Source organism: Phoenix dactylifera, chromosome 1, assembly GCF_009389715.1.
Source record: "Phoenix dactylifera cultivar Barhee BC4 chromosome 1, palm_55x_up_171113_PBpolish2nd_filt_p, whole genome shotgun sequence".
Taxonomy (NCBI): domain Eukaryota; kingdom Viridiplantae; phylum Streptophyta; class Magnoliopsida; order Arecales; family Arecaceae; genus Phoenix; species Phoenix dactylifera.
The window spans coordinates 12,098,007-12,124,686 of NC_052392.1; the positions used below are offsets into that span (position 1 = coordinate 12,098,007).

The 26,680-nt window shown below is 37.7% G+C and overlaps 1 protein-coding gene across 1 annotated transcript; it reads left to right on the plus strand.

Moving 5' to 3' along the window:
- On the plus strand, positions 1–25,950 carry LOC103699261 (dynamin-2A-like). The gene is made up of 22 exons (XM_008781304.4): positions 1–532; positions 719–769; positions 877–997; positions 1,220–1,327; positions 3,231–3,292; positions 3,561–3,678; positions 3,833–4,175; positions 5,104–5,251; positions 9,061–9,162; positions 9,252–9,371; positions 10,076–10,159; positions 10,296–10,423; positions 13,192–13,276; positions 13,479–13,617; positions 13,983–14,059; positions 14,166–14,222; positions 20,414–20,561; positions 20,671–20,834; positions 21,521–21,634; positions 21,717–21,784; positions 23,690–23,862; positions 25,317–25,950. The coding sequence occupies exons 1-22, from the start codon at positions 395–397 to the stop codon at positions 25,565–25,567; spliced, it is 2,799 nt and encodes a 932-aa protein (XP_008779526.2). The 5' UTR covers positions 1–394; the 3' UTR covers positions 25,568–25,950.
- Positions 25,951–26,680: the final 730 nt, after the last annotated feature.

A 26,680-nucleotide genomic window follows, 5' to 3' on the forward strand; every position in this document is an offset into this window, starting at 1 on the left:
AGTGTGTGTGCGTGCCGTTTAATAACCCCTCCTCACGCTCTCTCTCTCTCTCTCCGTCTTTACGCCCCTTCTTTTCCGCCCCTCCCCCTCCCCCTCCCCCTCCGTTCAATCATCGCCCTGCCGTCAAGGAGACCCCTTAGGTCGGTGCGATTGCGCGTCGGTGACCCGACCCCTCTCCCTTCTCCTATAAATTCCTCCGATCTCTTCCGTTCTCTGTCGTTGGCCCTTCTTCTTCATCGAGGTCGTCCGGCCGGCGATCTCGTTGGAATTCCAGATCCGGATCTTTTTTCCCCGATCGGACTCCTCCCGGGGCCGTTTCTTGGAGGACCTAGGTCGGCGCTCGGATCGGATCGGTGTTCCCTGAGATCTAGATCTTCTCTCGTCTTCAGGAATCATGGAGGCCGTGGAGGAGTTGATCCAGCTATCGGACTCCATGATCCAGGCGGCGGCCCTCCTCGCCGACGAGGACCCCGATGAGCCCTCGTCCAAGAGAACCTCTACCTTCCTCAACGTCGTCGCCCTTGGCAATGTCGTAAGCCCGCTTCTGACCCTACTTGCCCCCATCTTTCCCTCTTTAATTCGTGGTTACGCTTTCTTGAAAACCTAAAACTCTAAAACATGGGGTGCTTTCTTGATGGATTCGGTTGTTCTTCTCTTCGTCTGAATTATGTTTAATCTTGTTGGACATCTCGTTCTCATCGCTCTAAGATGTTCCCAGGGCGCTGGAAAATCTGCAGTCTTGAACAGTTTAATCGGGCACCCTGTTCTGGTGGGCTTTCTTGGAAATTAACTACCAAGTCTTTATTTTGTTTCCTTATGTTAAATCTTACCTATGAATGTGGCCTGTATTGATTGGTGGTTGTCATCTTGGTAAAGCCAACGGGAGAAAACGGTGCCACTCGAGCGCCCATCAGTGTTGACTTGCAAAGAGATGGTTCGCTGAGCAGTAAATTGATCATCTTGCAGATAGACAACAAATCTCAGCAAGTTTCTGCAAGTGAGATATCTTATAGCCCTGATGAATGAACGGCTTTTATTTATGTACTCCTCGTGGTTTCTTTTCTTCTTTTAGTACTATCAGCTAATTAGATGCTTTCTTTTTTTCTTTTTTCTATTTTTTTTTTCTAACCATTCTACCGTGGTGACTTGATGAGCCTCTACTGCTGTGTTCCTGCGACTTGATTATGATAGCTGTCACACGTTTTTGTTTTTGCTTTAGGTGCTCTTAGACATTCTCTTCAGGATAGGCTGAGCAAGGGCACAGGAGTTCATAGCTCAGGAAAGAGCCGCTCGGATGAGATATACTTGAAGCTTCGAACTAGTACAGGTTTGTCGATCTTTTTTCCCCTCTCAGATACAGCTTTAGATGCCACTGACCTTGTCACTGTTGTATGCTTCTTAACACTGAAAATTAGTTTTTACAAACTTATGCCTTTTCTATTCACTTTCATGAAAATATGGAGGTTTTGATAAGATTTTTTTTTTTTTTTTTGGGGGGGGGCATGAGAGAGAGGGAGAGAGTAAAATTCAAAATCTCTAACTTACCATGACTATAACTATTGATGATATCATGCATATTATTATGATCAACTGCTTGCCTTCTAATTTTCTTGTGTGGAGAGCAAAGATTATAACTCTCACCCTCATATCATAAGAAGCTTATCAAGTTCCATACTTGTCTGTGGCTTATTATTGTCTTTCCTGCTTTACCTCTGTTTATAACATTGTCAACAGCTCAGTCATGATGTACAAGTATACTTTGCTTATTTTTAAATAAAGAAGAAAGGTAGACAAAATATCGCTGCTTTTATGGCTGGTGTATATCAGAACCTGACTTACTTTAACACTATTAAGTCAACAGTTAATAGAGTTTTGTCAACTCAATTTTTTATGGAAACCAACAATATTGTTGGGCCCAATGGTTCTCTCACTGTGGGATTTGGATTGGGTTAGCTAGCCAGCCATCATACTTATTAATAGATTGGAAAATCCAGTGGTTGTTTCATCTTGGATGTTGCTGTTTTGATTGGTTAAGCCGTAAGGGTTATGTGAGTGAGTACCTGTTAGAGATCTTAGCAGTCAAGTTAAACTAGAAGATACGTGTTTGGCAAGAGGGTGTTCTCACTTGATATCTTTAAATTTACATCTCAAGGCTGCTTTTAGGAGTCTTTTGGAGCTACAGTAGAATGACTATGGTTTTAATTCAAAATCTTAGAGATACATCTATTATAGAGATGATAGCAAACTGCATACTTAGCTTACAAGCTTTTGCCCCATCCTTCTTTTAATATTCATACAGTTTTATACCAATTGTTGTGGGTCAGTCCTTAAAACTTGACATCTCTTGCTTTATTCATTGTTGGACCTCAGCTTTATTTATTCCACATCAATAGTGATTTCTTCTAAATTTTTATTATGGATTTCTTTATCAATTATTGTAGTGTGCAAATAACCACCCAATTTCCACATCTGCATACTTTGTTTTCCCTCTTGAATGTCTAAATGGTTCATCTTATCCTCATTCATCCTCTGGTATCACCCCTTTTCCTTTGGTTTCTAGCATCTGTAATTACAAAAAAAATGTTGTTTTGCCAGACTTACTAGCAATATCACTTGATAATCCGTACCCCACAGCAAATTTTTCATCACTAGATCTGCTTGTAAGCTTGCCACTTAAATTTCAATCATCATTGCCCATCTTCATGTTCTTAAATTTCTGCTCTAGCTTTAAATGCACTAACTTTAGATATTTAGGAGGCCTCTTAGTGTGTTAATGTAATATGATATTCATTGTCGAGACTAAAAGGAGGTGAACGCCAAATTGTAACTTTCAGAATATAATTGGAATAAAACATGAATACATGGAATGCAACTTGAGTGGGATTATAGGTAGAATGAACTATCATACTTTACTTGGGGAACGCTTGCTTCTTCAAACATATCTTTTTTAGATGGCTGTTTACTTGTGCACTTTGACCTTAATTAAACTCTCTGTGCTGGTCTTCTTTTCATGAGAAGGTGCATTAGAAGAAGATTTAAGTGCATGCTTTATAATTGCCTAAGACTACAAAACTTCAAAACTAATATGCAATGTTTATATTGCATTACTTGCTTTCAGGTGGTTGTTTGCTTTCTTTAATGTCACTGTTCAGCTGCGGCATACTTTGATTTCCATTAATTTTTCTTGTATTGGTCACTTCTACTGGCTAACTTGCTTTTCTTTTTACCAGCTCCTCCTCTGAAATTGATTGACCTTCCTGGCTTAGACCAGCGGGCCATGGATGAGTCCATGGTAAGTAGCTATAAACACTTACCTTCATTCCAATAGTCATAGATGTTGTTGGATAATTAGCTATCTTCCTACTGACAGCTGCTAAATTCTTGATAATATGTATGATATGTGCCGGATAAGAGTAATTGGCAGAATAGAAATCAAGCTGAATATAAGCAAAATAATGGTTTTGAATTTGCTTGATGTTCTTTCTGAACATCTGTTCTGGCAGCACTAATTCCTTTCTTGTCTGTATTGGGGGATGTGGTGGTAACTTTTATTGTTTCAGATCAGTGACTACGCGGCACATAATGATGCAATTTTGCTAGTTATTGTACCAGCTGCCCAAGCACCAGAAATTTCTTCATCTCGAGCTCTTAGACTAGCTAAAGAATTTGATGCAGAAGGTTAGTACTACTCTATAGCTAATTGCCCATCTCCACAGTTATAACAGTAATCCTTGGAATGATATTTATGTGAAGCTTGTTCGCTGATGTTTTTGTTTGTTGTCATCAATTGATTTTGTTGTCATTGTTGTTGTGGTGTTTCTGTGTGTTGCAGGGACAAGAACAATTGGTGTTGTTAGCAAAATTGATCAAGCAGCGGGAGATCAGAAAAGTCTTGCAGCTGTTCAAGCTCTTCTTTTGAATCAGGGACCACCAAGAACTTCTGATATGCCATGGGTCGCATTGATTGGACAATCTGTTTCTATTGCTTCAGCACAAGCTGGATCTGTGGGATCTGAGAATTCACTTGAAACTGCTTGGAGAGCTGAGAGTGAAAGTCTTAAATCTATACTTACAGGATCTCCCCAAAGCAAGCTTGGCAGAGTAGCATTGGTGGATACCCTTGCCAAGCAGATTCGGAAACGGATGAAGCTTAGGCTTCCGAACCTTCTTTCCGGGTAAATCTTTTTACAAGTTTTACATACTTTTAGCTGCGCAATAGTTTTATTCTATCAAATATTATTTTACACAGGTTAAAAAATTCCAAATGTTTGTCTGGAGTGTCAGGTGTTTGGATGAAAATTATGCTAGACAGATTAAATTCTCAGTATGCTTTTCATCTGTTCATCCTTATTTTCCATTTGATTATGAGTTACCCAATTTAAGAGGCATACTTGATTCACCATAACAAAAAGGTTATTTAATTGGCCCAACATCTTCAATAGACCTTTGTATTACTCTTCTCCCTAAAATGAAGCATTAACATGGTCTCGGTTTTTGGCTGTGTTAAAATTTCATCAAATGCAGTAATGCACAATTCCTATGTTGAGATGTGGACCATCCATGCAGTTTTGCACTTTTGCTATGTGGACACAGCATGCTGGTATTGATGGCATTTGGTAGTTGTTGTTTCAAGCACGTTGGAGATATGGACTGATACAGAAATTATCTAGTCTAAGGGTGTTTGTTCATATGCTGATTCTTGTATATCATGCCATCTTCGATATTTGAGGGGTCATTACATTTTCTCCTTTTAAGTGCATTACTAGCCTATGAGACTATTTTCCCTCCCTTGGTGGATGTGTTTCATTCTTGCAATATGTGACACTCTCTCTCCTCAAGCAACATGATTTCGGAGTAGAAAATTGCATTCCAGGTTTGTTGTTATAATTTCGATGATTTAAATGTGAGATTTGGCTTAATCTCTGCTAATTTACATCAATGTTGTAATTGATTTGCCTGCTCCAAGAGACAGTATATTTGTCAAGAATGTCACAGGCTGAAGTTGATCATCTCATAGATATTTTTGCTGGCTTACATTTCTTAAGTTGAGGGAAAGCCAAGTAAAATTTGAATAACCATCATTGTTCAAATGAATCTTTGCAGGTTACAGGGTAAGTCTCAGATAGTGCAAGATGAATTGGTAAGGCTTGGTGAACAAATGGTACAAAGTGCAGAAGGTACTAGGGCTATTGCTTTGGAGCTTTGCCGAGAATTTGAAGATAAGTTTCTTGCACACATTGCAGGTGGTGAGGTCAGTAGTTCCTTATGTTTGTGGTTTTATCCCGAACTTTTCTTTTTACGGCATATGAAACTGATATGCGGTTGCAAACCTTCTGGTAGGCTACATCATCATGCGCTTGCATTTCCTTATATCTTTTTACTTAGGAAAATAGGTTGGTGAATGCATATCTCACTACACCACATTGCCATTTGATTTAAGAATTAGGGTGCTTCCACATTCCAACTATGCTCTAACTTGACGGCATCTTGATTTGGAGATACCTCACTATAAGTTCTGGGCAACATGAGTAAATACTGAAGAAAATAGAGCAAATAACGGACATACGTAGCAATCCTTCTCCTGTAATGTGTGGTTGGCTATAAAAATCTTGCTTTCTAGTAAGTTTACATATTAGATCAGTTCATTATGACATGGAAGGTATTCTAAGCCACTTGTTACTAGTTCTGCTCAAGTGCATATAAATATTATTCTTATGGGCTGGGAACCTGATAGCTTCAGAGGAAGTGGGGTGCGCTCAGCTGGACATCTAGCTAGATTCTTGATTAGAATAAGACTAGAAAATTCGCAATTAGTTGAAAGAAATTAAAGGTTGAAAGTTTAATTGGGGGAAAAACCTTTTACGTGCACCTGAGGACCTATTTTTGTATAATATGGAAGTCACCGTAGTAAGTTCAGTTATGTTACAAATTAATAAATATTACTTATTCATAAAAATTCAATTCAAATATTGTGACAAGCAACTGTATCAAGTAATGAATGATCAACAGTCTCAAATTTAGAGATAAACAGTTCGGAACTTTTGATGAACAAACAATAAGGGCTGCAATCAGCATTTTTGACACTCCAAATGCTGCAATGACCCTGACAATCCTGACACATCTTGAGTAAGCTGCCTGGGATAAGTGAGCTGCTTGATCACGTGCTAGATGGCCTGTTTCATGCATGGGTCATTTGGTTGGTTGGGCCCAAGTAGGGTTATTGGAGGATGCCTAAGCCTAGGTGGATCTGATTAAAAGAGGAAATAGGCCTTTGGAAAGACCCCATTGAGAGTAAGGAGTGGATGGCTAGGTGGGGCAGCGAGCCTTTGTTCTTGCTTTTCTTTCCCTGTCTTTCTTCTTCCTTTCTTTTTTCTCTTTTGTTTCTTTTGTTCTCTCTCTCTCTCTCTATCTATCTATCTCTTGGCCTCTCCTTCCCTCCCTCCCTCCCCTTCATCTTGTCCTTCCTTAGTCCAGACCCTTGGTTGCTGCTTCCTTCATGCTGTTGTAAGATCAAATGGTCGTCATAATTCTGAACTGCTGGAGATGGCCCTGCTCAAGTCAGCTAGTTGGCCAGTCCTCTAGGCTGACTTGGGTAAGTTTGGGGCCTCCCAACTTGAAACACCGACTACAGGACATGATAAGGGCTATAGTTAATCTTTATTCTTGCCTGATCTAAACTCAGAAAAGAAAATGGGTAACCATCTAGAAAAAACTTAGTCATGAATCCTAAAAGAAATTCTAAGACTTAACAAAATATCATGCCTTCTAATGAGCTTTTCCACACCCATATTAGCCCCCATTCACCCTTAAACTTGATTTCCTTCTGGAATAACCTAAGTCATTGGTAAGGTGAATGTGTATTTGTATATGTCAAGTACTTCATATGATTGAGGTATAATCTCGAGGATATTGGAATGAAGAGGGTTTAGTGTGAGGAAACTACCATTTTGTTATGTTAGATTTGTGAAAATCTTTGGAGATATTTTATAATTTCAACTCAAGGATTTGTCTGGATTTTTTGTGGCTTTTTAAGATTGATTTCTGTTATTTTGAACTTTAGTACCAACTATGAGCAAGGATCTAGTGAAGTCGGATGAGCCATCTTCTATATAAGTTGAAAACACGAGTTCAATAGTTGAAAGCGGAATCGTTTATAATTAGGTATAGAACCATCTTAATCCGCTACTCTCTTCAACTTGTTTTTATTTTAATAATTTGAGCTTATTAGTGTTTATAGTATTGTGACAAATTGAAGTCTTTTCAGGCTCTCCTAGTCTATTACAAGCCTAGTTAATCTCCTTTGGTGCATTTGACTCTTAATGTAACCTGTAATCAAATCAGTAAGCCATGACAAGTTACAAGATTGTGAGGCCTTTGAATTTCATGGCCTTCAAGGGATCAATTGTGAAAGATACACATGCAGACTGCATGGTAATTATACTTTAGTAGTCCTCACGTGAAGGCAATAGTCTCACTATTGGAAAGATGACCCGGTCATTTGGATCTCCCTAGCAGAATGTTATGATTTCATCACACCTCAATTAATCAATGATGCTTATGTTCAATCAAATTACTACTTAAGGACTCAATCGATGGATATTCCAACAAGAAGGTCCAATGATCAGATTTGGTCCTTTTGGGTAATGAAGCATGCATGGAGAGCTTGTGAGAGTGCAACAAACTTATTCTATTCTGGTGGGTTATTTTTTTGTCATAATTTAACAACTTTTAGTCATGCCTGAGGCTCGATAGAACCTTCATAGTTCATAATGTGTTTTTTTTTGAGTATTCATCTTAAAATAAAGTTTAGAGACAATGGCCGTGTCATTCTATTGGTGCAATAGTAGCTGTGACTGATAGCTACTGATAATCCTACAAGACATTAAGCGGCATATTTGCAACTACCATCTGGAAGGACTATCAAGAAAGTCTTTTCTGAGTGCACCCATTGAATGATTTCTGTTGGAGGAACAGGAGCAGACAGAATGGTGTCAATGGTGTCAATGGCTGCATTGAGATGAGGATCGCAAAGAGGGAACAAGTTGGTAAAACTGCAAATAGAGTGCTTATTGATGATGAGACCAGTCAATGACCTTGACAACTCCTTTGTTGTTGCAGAGTAACATGTCAAAGTAGGCGCAGACAGACATTTATCTTAAAGTCATTTGATGATATTTGAATTTCTTTCTTGCTTAGCAGGATACTAGTGCTCTCAGATCATGTGAGCTAAGGGTATTTAAACATTGAGCAACAATGTTCTTCATATTTTCAGAAGCACCAGTGACTTTCTTTATTAGAATGTCTCTGAAGCGTTTTCTTGTTGGGTGGGACATTCTGGTCTTCTGCACCCTTTCTGTTATACTCTTTCAACACGTGCACTACAAGAAGAAAGTAATGAACACCTACACCATGCTGGTATGTCAAATATTGATATTTATTGTTCAATTCGACATGATAAGTGTCATACTTGAATCCGTGGTTAAGTATGCTGCAGAGATGAGGGATATTTCTGAGACGATCTGCACCTAGTTGCCTAATTTTGGTGCCAGTGCTGGAATGGATTTCATTGCAGGTGGCAACGTGGATTACTAAGGAAGGATCTGTGTTAGCAAAATAGATCCATCTTGCTACTAAGGTCTCCACATCTGAGGAAGTCCCAAATTAACCACATTATGGAATTGAAAGCTGATGAGGCTAGACCAGGCTATTTACCTGGTGTTAAAGGCTGTGGAAATCTTTCATTTGGGTCAGAGAATCATAAGAGAAGTTTTCAAAAGACCATAATGGATGGAAATTATTTATGCCTTTCAAGCATTACATTTCGGGAATTAAAGCTTGCACTGCTTTGTAACAACGAACAACATTTTAATGCTATATCCTTTGTATGGTACAAATATTTTGTTGTATTTGCTGGCTGTCTTGTTGCAGTTGTTTAGACAATACTTAAGGCATGTAATTCTCAAATGTCCACTAGTTGTCTAATTTCAGCAGTCGATTGATTTCTGCTCTTTGCTCTTTGCTCTTTGCTAGATACTCCTAATCCATTCATTTCATTTACAGGGTGCAGGTTGGAAAGTTGTTGCAAGTTTTGAGGGAAACTTTCCTAACAGAATAAAGCAGCTTCCACTGGACAGACATTTTGATATCAACAATGTCAAAAGGGTAGCTTATATATATTTATTTATCAATGAGCTTTTTTTACTCTGATCACCAGTTTCTAATTGCTTCTTTTATCTGATTCTGCAATCTAGATTGTGCTGGAAGCTGATGGTTATCAACCATATTTAATTTCTCCTGAGAAAGGTTTGAGATCTCTGATAAAAGGAGTACTAGAACTTGCAAAAGAACCAGCACGTCTTTGTGTGGATGAGGTATTTAAAATATTTGTATGTAGCCCGTTTGCTTAGTTGAAAAATCTACAGTTACATGTTGAATTTCTTCATTGCATGATATACACAAGCCATCGTGCATTGTTTGCATTCTACATAATTTCCTGCAACTTGTACATCTTGGATGTTGATGTTAGAATATATGTACTCTATCTTTCAAAGTATTAACTGGTCCTTGGTTGCAGTTCTGCTTTGTTACGAAATTTGTTCATTTGTACTTTACAGTGTTCATCAGCATGTTTCTCATTTCTGAGCACAGACAGGTCTTAGTAAGGATCAGTACCCTTATATGCTCATTCTGTTCTCGTATTAATCTTTATTGAAGTTCATTTCTGTGTTTTTTCACATCCTCTCCTTATCAGAGACTGAAGATGTCCTCTCTCTCTATCTAATGTTTGCTTATAGTTGCTTGCATTAATATCTTCAACTCTCTTCAAGAACCACCTTCAACTTTTTAAATGGGGGCTCGGCATAATTTTTGAATATTTGTATTTCTCTTCAGCAGGCCTATTTGTATTTGAATGCCTCCTTGTCAAGGACATAAAACCTATCATGTAAAATTGACAGCCTTTTTTTTAAACATAATCTTAATATGTCTTTTTGTATATAATATATATGTTGGATGCATCTGTAAATTTGGAGTGCATATCTTCTATTGGTACCTAATATTTCAAATGCCCAAACAGGTTCACCGTGTTTTGATTGATATCGTTTCTGCTGCTGCCAATTCTACCCCGGGACTTGGCAGATACCCATCATACAAGCGTGAGGTAGTTTCACTGTCAATACCGATCTAACAGTAACAATTTTTTCCCCTATTCTTTTCTTTCTGACTAGTACATATAACTGTCCCCATGGTAGTTTTCTATAGAATTTCAGCATCATAGTGTTTTTTTTTGTGGCAAGGTCATTGCAATTGCAATTGCTGCACTGGATGGTTTTAGAAATGAAGCTAAAAAGATGGTTGTTGCATTAGTTGACATGGAGCGTGCTTTTGTTCCTCCTCAACATTTCATCCGCCTAGTGCAACGAAGGTTTGTTTTTGTGTCCTGATGATTCTATTGTTTGATCAGGTTAGGCTGATAAATTTTACATTCATGATTGATGGGCTTATATCTAATAGATAGATTGCTACAATCTGCCCAAGCAATACCTCCAACCCCCCGAAAAAAGATATGTTACTGTACTGCCAATTATGTTCCTCCTTTCCTGCATTGACACCTGATAGCTGCTGCAATACCACTTCTGTAGCAAATTACTGACTATTCTTTCTGAACTCAGCTGCTTATGGTTCTGTTTATTTATTTTTGGGTGAAAAATTGTTCCTACTACTTTTAAGTTGTTAATCATTTGTGTAACCTGTGAACTGTGAAGTATTATCGAAGTTCCCTTTTTTAACGCTTTTGTGGATTATTTTATGTTCTTGACTTCTATGATTTTTTAAAGATTTAATCAGAAATGCAGGCCATTGTGAGTTTGCAGAAATCTGTATTGATGTTATTTGTAAACCCAAAGTTATCATTAGCTAGAAGATATTGCAGATTAAGCATATAAATATCTGGACAATTGAGTTACACTGCTAATGTTTTGGGAGAACATAGACTGAGGATCTCAAAGTCTTTGGACTTTGCATTCCTCCTTTCTTTGAGTAACCCATTTAAGATATTACTGTTCTGCTGGGACGAAATTTATTTATATAACTATTACGTATTTAGGTAACAAATTAGGTTATTCATTCTTGATTTTGCCCAAATGGCACTTTTGTTTTTCTTTTTGCAGATTCTCACCACCGTTTCTTTTTGCAGGAAGATCCTAGTTTCAAAATTTTTTGGATGCTTTTGGCCTTGGCTCCAGCAGATACTCTCCAGACATATGTGTAAATTAAGTTGAGTGCACATACTTGAGTATGTAATGCAAATTCTCTGGCTGGAGTCCATCAGCGGGGCAAGGGGCAAAAGCATCTGAAAATTTCAGGATTGGGTCATTCCTGCTGTAGAAGAAGTTGGACAAATCTGCAAAAGCAAAAATAAAGCGAGCCTTTTCTGCAAATATTTACTTATTTTTTTACTCATTTCTACCGGTATAGATCCAAGCATTGCAGAATCTTGAAGATTCATCTTAAGGGCAGTGGAATGACTCACGTTAAATTCATAAGATCAAATTCATGATAAAATAATCTCGCCTAGCATCTGAAATAATAACATCTATACTTAGAGTCATGTGACCACATTAAATCCTGTTTAGCCAGAGTTTAAGACACCTGTCAAGTTTCTACCAAATTCTTACCACAGCTTTCTGTGTACTTCGCGGGTGTATTATTTTGCCATTAGTCCACGTACCTAGATAGTATATACATAAACACATATATTCTTATATATATATTTTTGTTTCAATTAATATCTTTTGCAATATTTTTTTTTTGTATTTATAGCTAATTTCTACTGTTTCTGACTTGTCGACGGTTTGAGCAATTTTAAACAATTTAACCCTATTCACACATTTGTGGCAATTGATAAATAAGTTTCCAGCAATTCATTTCATGCATTTCTGATGGGCTTAATGCATACTGATGCGCACTGAATGGACTTGTTAGGTTCTACAGGTCATGTCAGGTAGTTTATGATACCTTGACTATGCATACATTAAAGTTATAACATGATGCATGGATCAGTTGTCATAAAAATGCTGTCTAAATGTTTTCAAAACATTAACTTTGACTACTATAATAAACAAACACAGGAAACAGAAAAAAGTTATAATAAACAAAAACAGGGAACAGAGAAAAGTTATGGTAAGTCCGTCTTATATTATAGTCATTATCTGTCTCATTTGTGGTCTTTAAATAGTATTGAATTTGTATTTGATACTTCCAAAGTTATCAGTCGACGAATCTCTTTGCTGCCTCCTTATATACTGCGACAATTTAAGAAGTACTTTGGCATATACTAATTCATGAGTGTAATGATGCTCTTTAGCAAATTTTCTAGTTATGTGGATGAGTAAAGAAAGAAGATGAAGCAAACAGTATTAATGTGGATGGAGATGGCAGTCGACCATTAGAAAAGTTCTTCTGAGGAGGCTAGGGTCTGATCTTTTTGCCTTTGCATTGTTGTTTGCAAGCACTAGGTGCATATTAAATCAGTAGATATGCATTGTAAAAACTTGGGTTTCTTCTTTCACTTCCTTCTTGCTCTCTGGATTTGTGTGCTGCTGAGTCCTTTTTTCCATGTTGTCTAGGACGTTTTAAGTTCTTGTTTGCTACGCATTTTGACCCTGATAATATTTTAATTAATCTCATAGAATGTCTTCCTGGTGTACAATTAAGGTTAAAATTTTCTATTATTGCTTCATTTTTTTTTAAAAAATAAAAATCTTAATATCCTACAATCCTCATTCTTTTGGCTTGGACTGATGGTAGACCTTCCCTTCCATGATGATCTTACTTAGGAACTTCAGGAACTATGGAATTGTTCTCATTGAGGTACTTCCACAAATTGCCCACTGGCATAAGCCAGGAATCGGCAAAATTTGCAGAAATTATTGAGATCACGTTGAGAATTGTTAAACAATTTTCACCTTTTTTTAAATATATCCACATGCGCATATATTTGGTTGTCTTCTCATCTGAGTTGTGTGCAATAAGCAGTCCCTAGTCATTGGGAAAAGGCTTGGTTGTTATTCTTGATATGAATGGATTCAGATGTGCTGTCAATTTAGTCAGGAGTTTGGTCATTCTATGAGAGATTTTCAAACTACTATATCAGATCTATTTATGCAGTTCCCTAACATGAAATTTTACCAGAATGGATAGGCAACGCCGTGAGGAGGAACTGAAGAATCGATCGTCAAAGAAGGCGCATGAGGCGGAGCAAGCTATATTGAACAGAGTTAGTTTTTCGTCCTTTTGTATGCAATCTAAAAAATTCATGTTAGGAATAAATGGCTTACATGATTTTTGAAATGTTTGTATTTCCATTTTCTCTCGATCAAAAAATTGGAAATGTTTGCGTTGCTATTTAGATAGTTATGCAGCATTAACAGGGTTCTTCTGTTTCATATTTTATGACCTATTTCTATCATATCAACTAGGCAACAAGCCCTCAACCAGGTTCCCAGCCAACAGGTGGTAGCATGAAATCGATGAAAGAGAAGTCTAATCAAACGGAGAAAGATGCAAAAGAGGGTTCTGCCTTGCAGGTTGCTGGTCCTTCTGGGGAAATAACAGCAGGTTCATTCGCTAACAGTTGGATGCACTACTTTTGCTGGTCATGTGTTTTTTTGGCAGTATATTTTATACCATATTAATTACCTAAGTTTTATGCAGTCCTCTGATCGCCTGCATGTATTATAACTGTCTTTTAGAACACTGATAAGGTCATGACAGAGAAATGGCTCAAATTGGTTTCCCAGTGGGCTATCTTCTTTGAGTCACTCATATAAGTTACTTTGATAACCGTTCACCCACTTTTAATTACCTTCCCCCACATGTACATCTAATGTTGGTATATCTTGAGCTAGGTTTCTTTCTTTTTCCCTGAAGATTATATTGGACTAACTTAAGGCTGAACATTATGCGTTCCATCTATCTAAAAGGGTATTTGTTGAAGAAAAGTGCAAAAACAAATGGCTGGAGCAGGCGATGGTTTGTTCTCAATGCAAAAAGTGGAAAAGTTAGTAGTATGATCTTTCTATATTTTTATTTTTTTCCCTTTGATTTATATAGGATGTCTTTTGTTGGAATGATAGAACCAATCTGACAATGACTTGCTGTTTCAGCTTGGTTACACTAAGAAACAGGAGGAAAGACATTTCCGTGGTGTCATCACTTTGGAGGTATTATTTGCTTTCCTTTTAATTTCTCTGGATATCATTTTCCAAAAAAAACTAGAAAGGCTGGTATGGGATTTCATTTCACAGCAAGGTTGCTGTTTTTTGGTATTTGTTGGATCTTGGAGATACGTTATGATGAACCTGAAAAGTGTGCTTAATATTCAAATATTTTAAAATCATAATTAAGTTTGCATAATGACTTTCCAAGTAACCTTAGTTTTGGTAATAATGCAATTTTAGCATTCCATGTTATTGTTTCTAAGAACCAGGACAGTAGGAAACCTTGCCGAAATCAGGTGAGAGTGGGACTTGAACCCAGGTCATTGGTTTGGTACTCCCAGTGACTTTGCCAATGCATTCCATGTTATTTTGAGAGGGTTTGGTTATAAAAAATTGTGCAGTTTAAATTCACCCAGCGAGTTAGCATCCTCCTATAAGCACATGTGCTTATTTTTTTTTTTTTTTGCCTGACTTTGGTATTTACAAGTGTCTATGTGATTTGATTATTTAATATCTTGATCCTTGTTAAAGTTACATGTACAGACATAAAGGAGACATCCTCCTATAAGCACTTGTGCTAATGTTTTTTTTCAATTTTTGTGCCTGACTTTGGTATTTAAAAGTGTCTATGTGATTTGATTATTTAATATCTTGATCCTTGTTAAAGATACATGTGCAGACATAAAGGAGAAATCTTTCTGTTACCATTTGGTTTGGCACACAAATTTCCAGTTATTTTTCAGGACTTACTGAATTAAGTTTTAGCTAGATGTCCGCTCAACTTTTTTACTGAAAAAGGTAGATTGCAAATGAGTAACAGATTATTATATGCATATTCTAGACTCATGTTTACTTCAGTAGGAACTGAAATTCTAAAAGTATTGCAAGCGAGGGATTTCTCATTAGTCAGAGGTGCTTTTTGAGAAGTAGGTAGGCGGAATTGTCAAGAAGTCTTAAACTTTACAGCTACCACTTGCTATTCAATTCACAGATCTAATCAATGTGAGTTATGTTTGTTGTTGGTGCAAATGGGCTGAGCATGGGTGAGGATTTTCAAAATTTTTAACAAGGCTGTCCTGACATTTTGGTCCAAATAATATGAATTTGGACCACAGGCTGGCCCATTTGCTTCCCTGTTGCTAAGGGCTAATATATTCAATATTAATAATAATTGGATACATTATCCTAAAAATGACTTTATGCGGCTGCACGCACATATTCAGCCTCCTGACTGCCCCAGATAATGTTGTTTAAAAGGCAGCTGTGATGTTCAATATGCGGCTGGCCAAGAGATTGCATAGTGCATATGTGATATGTAGACCGCATATATGGATGCTTATACAATCACTATTTTTAAACTATTTAAAAATAAATATAATATATTAATATGAGAGTCACAACAATCATGTTAGTAATTTTTTTTTGTATTGGAGGATAATAACTAACAATCAGTGCTTATTGCTCAGTATCTAATAACTTAAAGTAATAATTATATTACACTCAATATATTGATATTATTAATACCCTTGTTAGGTCCACCAGGAAGGCTTGAACTTGCTTCACTTGCACATGCCTATATAAGTGGTCTATATATGGCTCCTAAATGCTTAGCAGGCTCACAATGCAGTTGCACCAAGGATTGCTATGCCGGAACTGGGGCCTGGACTAGTTGCCCGGCGGCACGGGTCGGTATGCCCCTATGTCATTTCATGCCGGGCCCATACCGACACACTAGAGGAGGCGGGGGAGAGGAAGAACTGGAGAGAAAGAGAGAGAGAAGGGGGAGAGAGGGAGGGAGAGAGACGGGTGGTGGACATCCCGTGGAGGCCGGCGGAGGGCCGGGGAGCCGCACGGAGGAGCGGAGGAGGGGCTCTTAGGTTATCAGGGGTGGGGCCAGGAATTTCATTAATGGGGGCCAGCATTGTTAATTAATAAAAATCGTTAAATCTTAATCATAACTTTGTTGTTTTATCACAAGTGAACTAATGTATGAAAACTTTAAAAGTTTAACTAAAAAATGTATTGATCAACATTTTCTCTTGGATATTATTTTTTAACTACAAGATGTGTTAGGCACACCTATTGCATTATTTTTTTTCATAAGATTTGAATTCAAAATGACTAACAAGTTGGGAAAATAGCATGTTCTACGAATCATGAATCAAAACACTGACAAATTATAAATAACAATTATATAAGTGAACGATAACACTGGAATATTGGAATGAATGAAGAAAATAAAGTAAACAAGTACCTACCTTGATACCCAGCTCAGTCCATTCAAAGGAAATTTAATCAATGGGAGATTTAAGGAATCTCTAATTGAGCAAAGAAAGCTAAGAAGGAATTGGTCCAATTACCCCAAAATTTTCTGTCTGTCACAAATAATAAAAAAAGAAAAGAAACTATAACAAGACATATTATTAAAAATAACCAGGTTTTCTAGTCTATTAAAAATAACTGTCTTTTAGTCAAGTAACTATTCACTAGTAATTTTGTAGCCCTAGGCCCATAAAGCATGCTTTGTATTCTTTTTTCTTCTCATCTTAAATCTTCATCATTAGATTAATTGGAATTGAAAATTCAGCATAAGCCTCTGTATCTTTAATGATTCACATTGATTCAGGCTTGGTAAATATTGGCTTTGAATAGTAAAGAGACCTTTCTTTTTTTGCTACGCTCATTTTGGGATTGTTATCCAAGATATTTATTTAGATCATGAATTTAAAAGCATCTGAAATTTATAGATCTTGAGCTGGTACTTTCAGAATAAATTTATGTTGAAATAAAAGACACTAAGGATTGGACGTATGAGCTATTTCGAAATTTCACTTAGATCAAACTAATTGTTCACATAAATGCACACTGACAAACACACAAAGAGAGAGAGAGAGAGAGAGAGTCACAACCATTGCTTCTTCTCTCTTTTTTTTTTTTTGTCAGAACACTACTTCATCTCTATAGAATGCTGACCAACACCTGGGATTAGCTGGCTCAGGTTATGGGAGGGAAATACAGATATCAGAGGAGGGGGAAAGATATAGAGGGGGTAGAGAGAGGAGACTTGGAAAGGCATTCTCTGCTTCTATTGACATATATCAAGATTTTGAATCCTGCAATTTTTTTGCTTTGGGCATGGTCTCATACTAGACACATTTTACACAAAAAGGGGCTTGTGGGTCCGATTGTGCTGAGCTGGCTGCTTGATGGGTTTTACTTAGGGTCCAACTCGAGAAGGAGAGCCCCTGCTTGTGTGACACTTCGCGGATGAGAAAGAGGGTCCACTACACACTGGCTTAAAATAGACCATGAGTGAGGAAATTTGTGGGTTAAGCCACTCCTAGGATCCATCCCTGTAGGTTATTCATTATGAAAACCTTGTCATAGTGTTTTCTTGCTTATATGAAGGATTTGCAAATAATATTGCAAAATGCAGCCTTAACCTTGTCACTATAACCAGTGGCATCCTTGCCGTTAATTCTATAAATATTTAGATTTACATTATGTGAATCTTGCATTAAACGTTTTAAAGTCCTTGCTGATATATTTCTTATGACTTTCTCACCTAATCCAAGCTTTTTGAAGTAAATGTTGATTTTTTGAAGGTGGTAAACTAAACAGAACATTTTACATCCAATTGCTTCTTCTTGGACGGTGTAATTATTCTGTTAACTCCTGATTTTGTAGATGATTGAGGTGTTCACGTGGTTCATTGTTTGAGGGAAGTTCTTTGCATGCCAATTTGATAGGGGGAAGGAGTTGGACCAGGATTGCAACCTTGGTGGCTGAAAAATTGATAGCATATAATTTTCATAGATGCACACATGCGCACAGGGTCAGGAGATAGTTTGGGACTATTATAGAGTGTTCATGTATCCAATATATTGCTTATTTGCATCTTATGTGATTTTTTTAGCCTGGATATTGCTACAATTTCGACCATGACACTGTCATTATTCTCTCTTTCCTTTTTCTTGACCAGAGATTGGGGAATAGGCATTAGATTTTTGTGTGTGAAAATTAAAAATGCTGTTTTTGTAGCTAAACGTACTAATATGGGAGTTGATGCAGGAATCTGAAATGTACTTTCTATATCTGAATGTAGTTGAAAGTATTTAAGTTGGGAATTGAATCCTTTGGTGGGCATGGAGGTTTTGTGCTTTGTTCTGTAGGTTGGCTGATGAGGTTTCTGTTCCTATCATTCTTCTGATGGATTGCTCAGTTCTTCATTTTTTAGGGATCCACTTTACAATTTTGGCACAAAAAGAAGCTCCAATCCCAAGGAATTGAAATTTCAGTTGAAACTAAAATGTTTGTCTGGATCTGAAGTTGCCCAGAGTTTTGCCTGAACTAACTGCTTCTAGTTTGATTTTGACCTGTTTTGGCTGCTTAAGTTGAAATCAACTAGTTTTTGAACTGACAATGACTTATGTAAAGGTCAAAGGTCTTATTTTAAGCTATTTCTTCTTAATTTTTTTAAAAGATTGAACTTGCTCATCGCTGATGAGTCGATATTCTACAAAGCAGGGTCTGCGGAACCGATACCGGTTGCTGGCCGAGTCGATACGGGCCCACGCCGTGCTATGCTGTGCCAGGCCTGTACCGACACAGTAGAAGAGGCGGGAGAGAGGAATAACGAGAGAAAAATAGAGAGAAGGGGGAGGCCGGCGGAGAGCAAGCATGGGAACGGAGAGTCGCCGCATGGAGGAGGCGGAGGCCGGAGAGCTGCAGAAGAAGGGCTTGGCCTCTGTTTCGACTTTATCAAGGGCCCCTCCGGCCTCTGTTTCGAACGGAACAAGGGGACCGAAGCGAGCCCCTCTTCTGCGGCTCCCTTCTTTGCGCAGTGACTCCCCAGCCTCCATCAGCTGGCCTTGACCTTCCTCTTTCTTCCTCTCTCTCCCTCCCCCACTCTTTTTTTCCTTCATCTTCTCCTCCTTTGGCGTCGGTCTCGTTTTTGTCGCCGAAACCGGCTTGGTCTGCGGTCGGTACAGCTCGGGGCACTCCGAACCGGACGGTTCAGAACGGTTCTGCCGACCTTGCTATGAAGCATCTTGACAAAATTGGACTCAAACTAAGCATGCTTGAGTAGATTTGATAGCGCACGTGTTGTATGGACCAAGGTTTGCAATCTCGATACAGGGTACCGTATCGGTACCTTATCAGCTCGGTATGGTATGGTACGGTACTGTATGGTATACGTTTGTACCGAAATAACTAACCATTTTTTTAATTTTTATCTCGGTATGGACTAATACGCATCTCAGTCCGTCTTGGTACACTGGTACGAGATGGTACGCCTTTGTATGGGCGGTACAAAGATTGTACCATCTTGAAGGTAAATTTTCTACTGGTTTTCTTTTTGTATGGTACAGTGCGCCCTATATCGGGCGCCCAGTATGGGGCGGGACGGCAGGCCATGGTATGGACAAGGCTGTTAGCTTTTGCTCACATTTCATGTACTTCGCATGATGCATATATTTGGTGTATAAAAATTTTGCCAACTACCATATCAAATTTGCAAATGTATCTAATCACTTTCAAAAGTTGTATGGTAATTTTTATTTTTGTATTTTCTTGATTTTTTGAAGTTTTAATCTTTTAATTCATTTGGACAATTTTAAAAAGATATCAGATGCTGAAACTATATGTTATCTATTAATGTATCCTTTTGTTTTTTGTTTTTTTTATGATTATTATTTTTTTGGTTTTGTTATTGTTTTATATCCAGAATTTCAAAGTTTGAACAAAAACTAATGCAACTAAAAACTCTTGTGGCTCAACGGAAATCAGATCTGAAACCAAGTTGTCAAACCTATAGCCCAATTCTTTTATCGTTCATGCTATTCTCTCTCTCTTGTTATCAATTTATTCTTTTATTTATGATCTTTCTGAAGAATAAGAAGATTTAATGCATATTAATTGTGATTGGGTACCTTTGCAAGAAACTCAGTTGTCTCTGAAACATAGTAAAGTTGTAAGGTAGTTTGCAATTTTTGCATCAGTTTCCATTTTTCTGAGAAGATTGTTGCTTATAAATCTACATATGCCCTCTTATTCTTGATTGACAGGAAGCATGTAACATTAGCTTTAGAATCTAAAAGCATGCTATTTTCTTTAGTTTACTATTCCACAACTTACACCAAACTGGTTGGTGTCCTCCAATTGTTTTCTTAATTAGTTTATTAGTTCTGCAGGAATGCAATATTGAAGAGGTCGCAGATGAGGAAGAACCTCCTAAAAGTTCCAAGGACTCAAAAAAAGTAAATGGACCAGATTCTGGTAAAGGCCCAAGTCTTGTGTTCAAGATAACTAGCAAGGTTCCATACAAGACTGTTTTAAAAGGTAACTTCTGCATGCATACATTACTGCAAGGCTAATTGTTTCTCCTTGTTGTCTCTCCTCCTCTTTATCTGGTTAAACATTTAATTGAAAACAATTGTTGAGCTTGCAGCACACAGTGCTGTTGTGTTAAAGGCTGAGAACATGGCTGACAAAGTTGAGTGGGTAAACAAGATACGGAATATCGTCCAACCTTCAAAGGGATCACCACCCAAGGGCATGCCTGGTTCTGAAGCTAATCCCTCCATGAGACAAAGCCTTTCAGATGGCTCTCTAGTAAGTCCAAACTTTGTGAATACCATCATCTTGAACAAAGCTTGGAACTAATTCCCATACCCTAAACATTCCTAGGTTTCATCGTTTTCCTGAAAAAATCTGGGTTTATTGAGTTAGCATGAAGAAGTTGGTTCTTACAGTTCAAGTTAAACAGCCCCAACCTTTTCATTTTCCAGGGGTATATTTAATGTGATTGCAATTATCTGGAAGTGATGCTCCCTGTGCTGCTACATAAATTGATAATTGTAGTCTTCCAAGTCTCTGAGAGAACTTGCGCAGTTTTCAAATTATGGTTGTTCTTTTTCTATTTTTTAATGATAGACCTTTTTTTTTAAAACATGAATAGTGATCTATCAACCATCGTGCCTCTCTCTCCCACATGCGTGCACATGCACATGCACAAAAAAAACACACTTTTTGCTTCTCTTGATTCTAGTTACTTTCGTTTTTCTGGGGTTTCTACTCCTTGTGACTACAAGTAAACATGCATGCGTGCACACCCATGCACGGCTCACAAACAGAGACATGCATGCATGTGCACATTTTTGTCTAGGCATTCTGGACCACCTTCAGTTGGTGCTGATGAGACACCAAAGATGTGCTGAAAACTTATCAACATTTCATTGTGCTTTTACATAGTAGATCTGCCAAATTTTAGTACGATAACTAACTTGATTATTCTCCAGGAGACGATGTCTAGAAGGCCTGCTGATCCAGAGGAAGAACTTAGATGGATGTCTCAAGAAGTTCGTGGTTATGTGGAGGCTGTTTTAAACAGTCTTGCTGCAAATGTTCCAAAGGTAAGTCTGAATTATAATTTGCTGGGCCTTATCCACCTAATTGGCATATTGTGAATTCTGAGTTCTACTTCTGACTGTTCAGGCAGTTGTGCTTTGTCAAGTGGAGAAAGCAAAGGAAGACATGCTGAATCAGCTATATAGTTCTGTAAGGTTGGTTGCATGTCCTTTTTTTAGACGAATAAATTTAAGGGTACAGTAATGTTATCAGGGTGGGAAAAGAAAATAGAATTTTAGAGCCTACCAAATTCAAAGATGGGGTTGCAAAATGGGACCTACACCATAAGATGTGATCTATAAATGCCTGTAAATTAAAAAAAGAAACGGTCATTTTGGAGAACTTTTTCCTTTGCATCATGTCAGCTCAATAGTTCTAATTCTAATTGCACGATACAATATTCTGCTTTTGGGATGATTTAGTGAATAGGCAAGGGTCGTCCAGAACCTATGATTTTTTGCTTATAGGCATTTTAAACCATGTATGATGTGGATTGCATCCAGTGTTTTAGAAGTTCATTTTGCAAACCCCATCTTTGAATTTGGTCAGGTGCGAGAACTCTTTTTGGCACCTTGACTGATTTATAACTCTACCTATATATATATATACACACACACACACACATACATGTATAGATATGAGAATTCATGAAAATACAATTTTGTTATTGCATCCTCGAAGTATTCAATGGAATCTGTTGTTCTCACCAGCCCACCCCAAATGTTACCTTTTATAGGGCAGTCCTGACTGTTGGTTTGGGGTCTGATGATCACCTTGCACATGTATATCCTGGGTGGGTGAGTTTGGAGGCATGTGTATAAGCTGTGTTTAAATGTGTATATTACTTTGCACTGTTTATGTACTTGCGGTACTTCCTGGCTTCCCTTGAGCTCACTGTAGGCGAGGCTGGATGAAGTTTACACGATTTCATAATATAGCTAGGATTGTAGTGTGCCGATATGTATCGGTCTGTACCATCCGTTCCTGATTGTACTGTTAAGATACAGGTATAGGTACAGCCCCTGTGTGGTACTATACCGACACATCTAGTACCCTCATTTTTGCTGTGTTTGCACAGGGAAGCATCCTGTGTGCCTGTATTGTTCCACATAGTACCAGTATGTGTGCCAATGCTGGTAGTTTAAACCCTTACTCTAGTCTATATTCTTTCACATTGTTATGCCCTTTCTAACTTATACTAAACTTTGATGATACCTTGCTTGAAAAAGCTAAAATTTTATCATGATTGACATTTATGATTTTTTCAACCAGTTTGAATGTTATCAGAACTCTTGCCGTGTCATAGAAATAATTGCACACTAGAAGAATACATGCATTCCTTTGTTTTCAATTTTGTTATGAGAATCTTAGCTGTCATAATAACCATATCGCATTTAATAGTAAAGAAATTACAGCATTGTTTGCCTGTCCTTCTTAGTTTTAAAGATAGAAATCATCCACCAAAGATTTGTGACTAATTGTCAGGCACTGTTTATTGCCATGGTCTTGGAATCTCAAATTACAGTAGTTATTGAAGAACCCAATTCCTCTTATATCATTCTGGATATTATCTGCCCAAATATATATAGAGAGTCTTCCTTAATTGTTGTTTGTATGTTCCTTGTATTTAAAACATTATGTTCTAAATAATTAAATCATTGATTACATGTGATTTTGATGTGTGCAAGTTATTACGGATGTTACTTCGTATGAGTAAACTTATGGACCTTTCAGTTGTACCTTATTCATCTTAGCTAAATGATACAGATTGCGTGATTAATACAGTTCTTTGCAATGAGAGGCATTATGGCTGATGGTGATGATTTACTGAGTATATGTAAAAACTTGAAGATAACATATTTGAACTATTATTTTGTTTGAGGTAGAAAATTGATATCATGATGTGAAAGATGGTGATACCTTTTATGCTGTTTCTTTCACACTAAAAAGGATGACAAGATTGCATTGTTTGCATCTAGTTTATGCCTTTCCATCACTGTGGTGAGTTTTATCAATTTTATAAACTGTAATCAAAACCTTGTTTTTGTTTGCTTGTCTAGTGCTCAAAGCACAGCAAGGATTGAAGAACTGCTCCAGGAGGATCAAAATGTCAAGCATAGACGAGAAAAATTTCAAAGGCAGTCTTCACTTCTTTCTAAACTTACTCGTCAGTTAAGCATCCATGATAATCGAGCAGCTGCTGCTAACTGGTCCAGTAATGGGACTGGTGCAGGTAAGAATTTTGTGACTTCTATAACACTTATGTTGATGTGATCCATAGATTCATCATTCTTATCTGGAGTATAAGCTTTTTCTTGGAGAAAAAGCAATGATAGCTGATGCTTGTATACACATTTGACTGTTTGGTAGCATAAAACTAAGCCATTAAATCTTGTGACAACAAAATTAAGTTTAGTATCAAGAGGAGTATTACTAGTACATCATTGGTTTTAGGCAGTTCCTATTTCGATCACCTGGTGGTGATTTGTGAATTGACATGTAACAGCGCCAAGTTGGTTTGGCATAATATGGATGTTAGATGACTCATGCTAAGAACTTCAGATAGAAGTTTATCCAATTAACTTTCATAACCTTTCAGCTTTCTTCTTTACACTCCTTGCGGTAACAGTTATATTCACATCTCATATGCTATGATAAATACAAGCCATGTTTTCTTATTAAAAATACTGTCCCATAAAAAACGAAGAAAAAAATCCCAGTCTGTCCAATTGAATACAACTTCTGAAGAGCAGAAATTGTTGTTGTGAAGCCAAGCTAAAACCAAACAAATGGACACCTGTCTCACAATTTAATGTAAATTAATGATATTTTGATTTTGTTTGATAAACTGCAATACTTTGACTTGCAGATTCTTACTGTTAGTCGTGTCATACAGTAATATCTGCATATTTTTGTATTGTTGTTGTTTCATATGAATGATCCGGAATTGACATATTTTCTTAAATTAGAGTGGGAGTTCGTTATGTAGCTATTCTGGTTTGATAAATTTCTTTATCTGAAAAAAAACACATATAATCAAAAGAATGGAAATCTAGTTTACTGACTTTGACATTGTCTCAGGGATAGGTCAATCCAGAGTTTATGATGTATTTATTCAACACTTTGTAGCTCCCTGTAGCAGACCAGATTAGATTTTTCTCATTCTCTTATACATTTTCTTTTGGTGCATTTAATATCGCTGCTTTCTAACACAGATGATATTGTTTCGCATGAAATATGAATAATTATTCTCCAATATTCCATAATTATCTCAAGCGTCAAAAGTTTCACTTTCATAAACTGCACAATAGAAGTTCATAAAACAAATCTTATTTTGCTCCATGTTTCTGGACAAGAGGCAAGCTTTATGTTTGTGTTTCTAACTAAGCTGGCTGTGTTCCAGACATCACCTCTAACCTGTGCAGTTCCATTAGTTTTTTTTTACCTTTTTAGCACGGACTGCATGGGGATGGAGGTATATATGCATGACATGTATAGGCCCTTATCTATGCTAGGATTCCACCCCTTGCATCTTTTTTTCTGGATAATGGTGTGACTTGTGTTTTACCTGGGAAAATATATGCATGATGCATGCTCCGAAAGAGAACTGTAAAGCCGATTAATTTCTGTTTGGAGTGCCCAATTTAGTCTGGAAATATGATGTGTTCTGATTTTAATGTCCCGCAGAAAGCAGCCCAAGGGCCAATACTTCGGGTGATGATTGGAGATCAGCATTTGATGCTGCAGCAAATGGACCTGTGGACCGCTCCTTTGACCGATCTAGCAGCAGATCTAGCAGCAACGGCCACAGCCGTCGGTACAGTGACCCTGCACAGAATGGTGATGCCAGTGCAGGTCCGAATTCTGGTAGCCGTCGGACACCAAATAGGTTGCCGCCTCCGCCACCGCAAAGCAGTTCATCAGTGTATAGATACTAGGCAGCGAATGGCTTGAATGACAGCTAATATTCTATGTATTCTTGCTGGGTGCACATCTCCTTGTGCTTTTCTCATTTTGGTGAGCTGATTCAGGCAACAGTAGAGCAGAAACAGCAGTGTACTCCGACCTGGTAGACCATTCCATTCCTTATAGAAATATATTTCTATTTTTTTTTTTTTTTGAAAATGGGGAGTACAAGATGTCCGTTCTCTTGTCATGCCATGCCTCAGCAAGGAACCACTTCGTTACGAGTTGTAGCAATTTTCGTTTGTGACTTTTTTGTTAATAGAGTTAATGATACATTGAGATGTATTTCTTTTCCTCTTCCAAGAAACTCCGTGTAAATGCATACTGCCAGATGGATGAGTTGCTTCCATGTCCATGTTTTTGGTAGCCTCTCTGCTCTTGTTAGCTTGATAAAATTGACTACTAAACAGTAAGCAATTTGCTGGGGGTGTAAAATGACGCTTTGCTGACAGACCTCCCAATTAAAGAGTTGGATAATCAATCGGAATGTTGGAGGCATGAAAGGCTATACCACTGTCGTGGTGCTGAGCTAAATTTTTTTTTTGGTACATCGTCTGCTCACATTAATTTTGTATGAGCACAGCCAGCATTATCAAAAGAAAGACAGTTTAGAAGAGAAGAAATAGTAGTTTGTCAAGTCCAAAAAAAACTCTTTGGAGTGATGTGTTGTATAGGAGGCAATCTAGTCAGCAATTTTATTCATCTCTCGGTATACATGCACGGTCTGGAATGCCTCCCAGTGCACATGCACGATTTGGAAGGCCTCATATTTCCTCACAAGCCATTGGATATTGCCTAGAGGTGGGTGTTCTGATCCCCTCCTCTCCTTTGGTATCCACTCAATTACCACGGTTGAGTCTGTCTCAAGGATGATGCGTCCAGCTTCTAACACCTGTCTCGTGTAGGAAATTTCCTTCCACGTTGCCTTGAGATTAGCCCAAATAGCTGATGCCTCGAAAGAGCGTCCTTCCTGATCACAAATGCTGCTCCAACTCTATCGCTACCAATTGGTAGGCTCCCATCGAAATTTACCTTGAGATGGCCAGAGGGTGGAGGCTTCTAAGAAACAAGGACAAATCTAGGCG

What these genes read in the sequence shown, in the direction of transcription:
- LOC103699261 (XM_008781304.4), top strand. Translation starts at nt 395, where the DNA reads ATGGAGGCCGTGGAGGAGTTGATCCAGCTATCGGACTCCATGATCCAG. An exon ending in TCAATGCAAAAAGTGGAAAA is followed by an intron (nt 14,060 to 14,165) that starts GTTAGTAGTATG and finishes TTGCTGTTTCAG; the next exon opens with CTTGGTTACACTAAGAAACA. An exon ending in CAGCTATATAGTTCTGTAAG is followed by an intron (nt 21,785 to 23,689) that starts GTTGGTTGCATG and finishes TTGCTTGTCTAG; the next exon opens with TGCTCAAAGCACAGCAAGGA.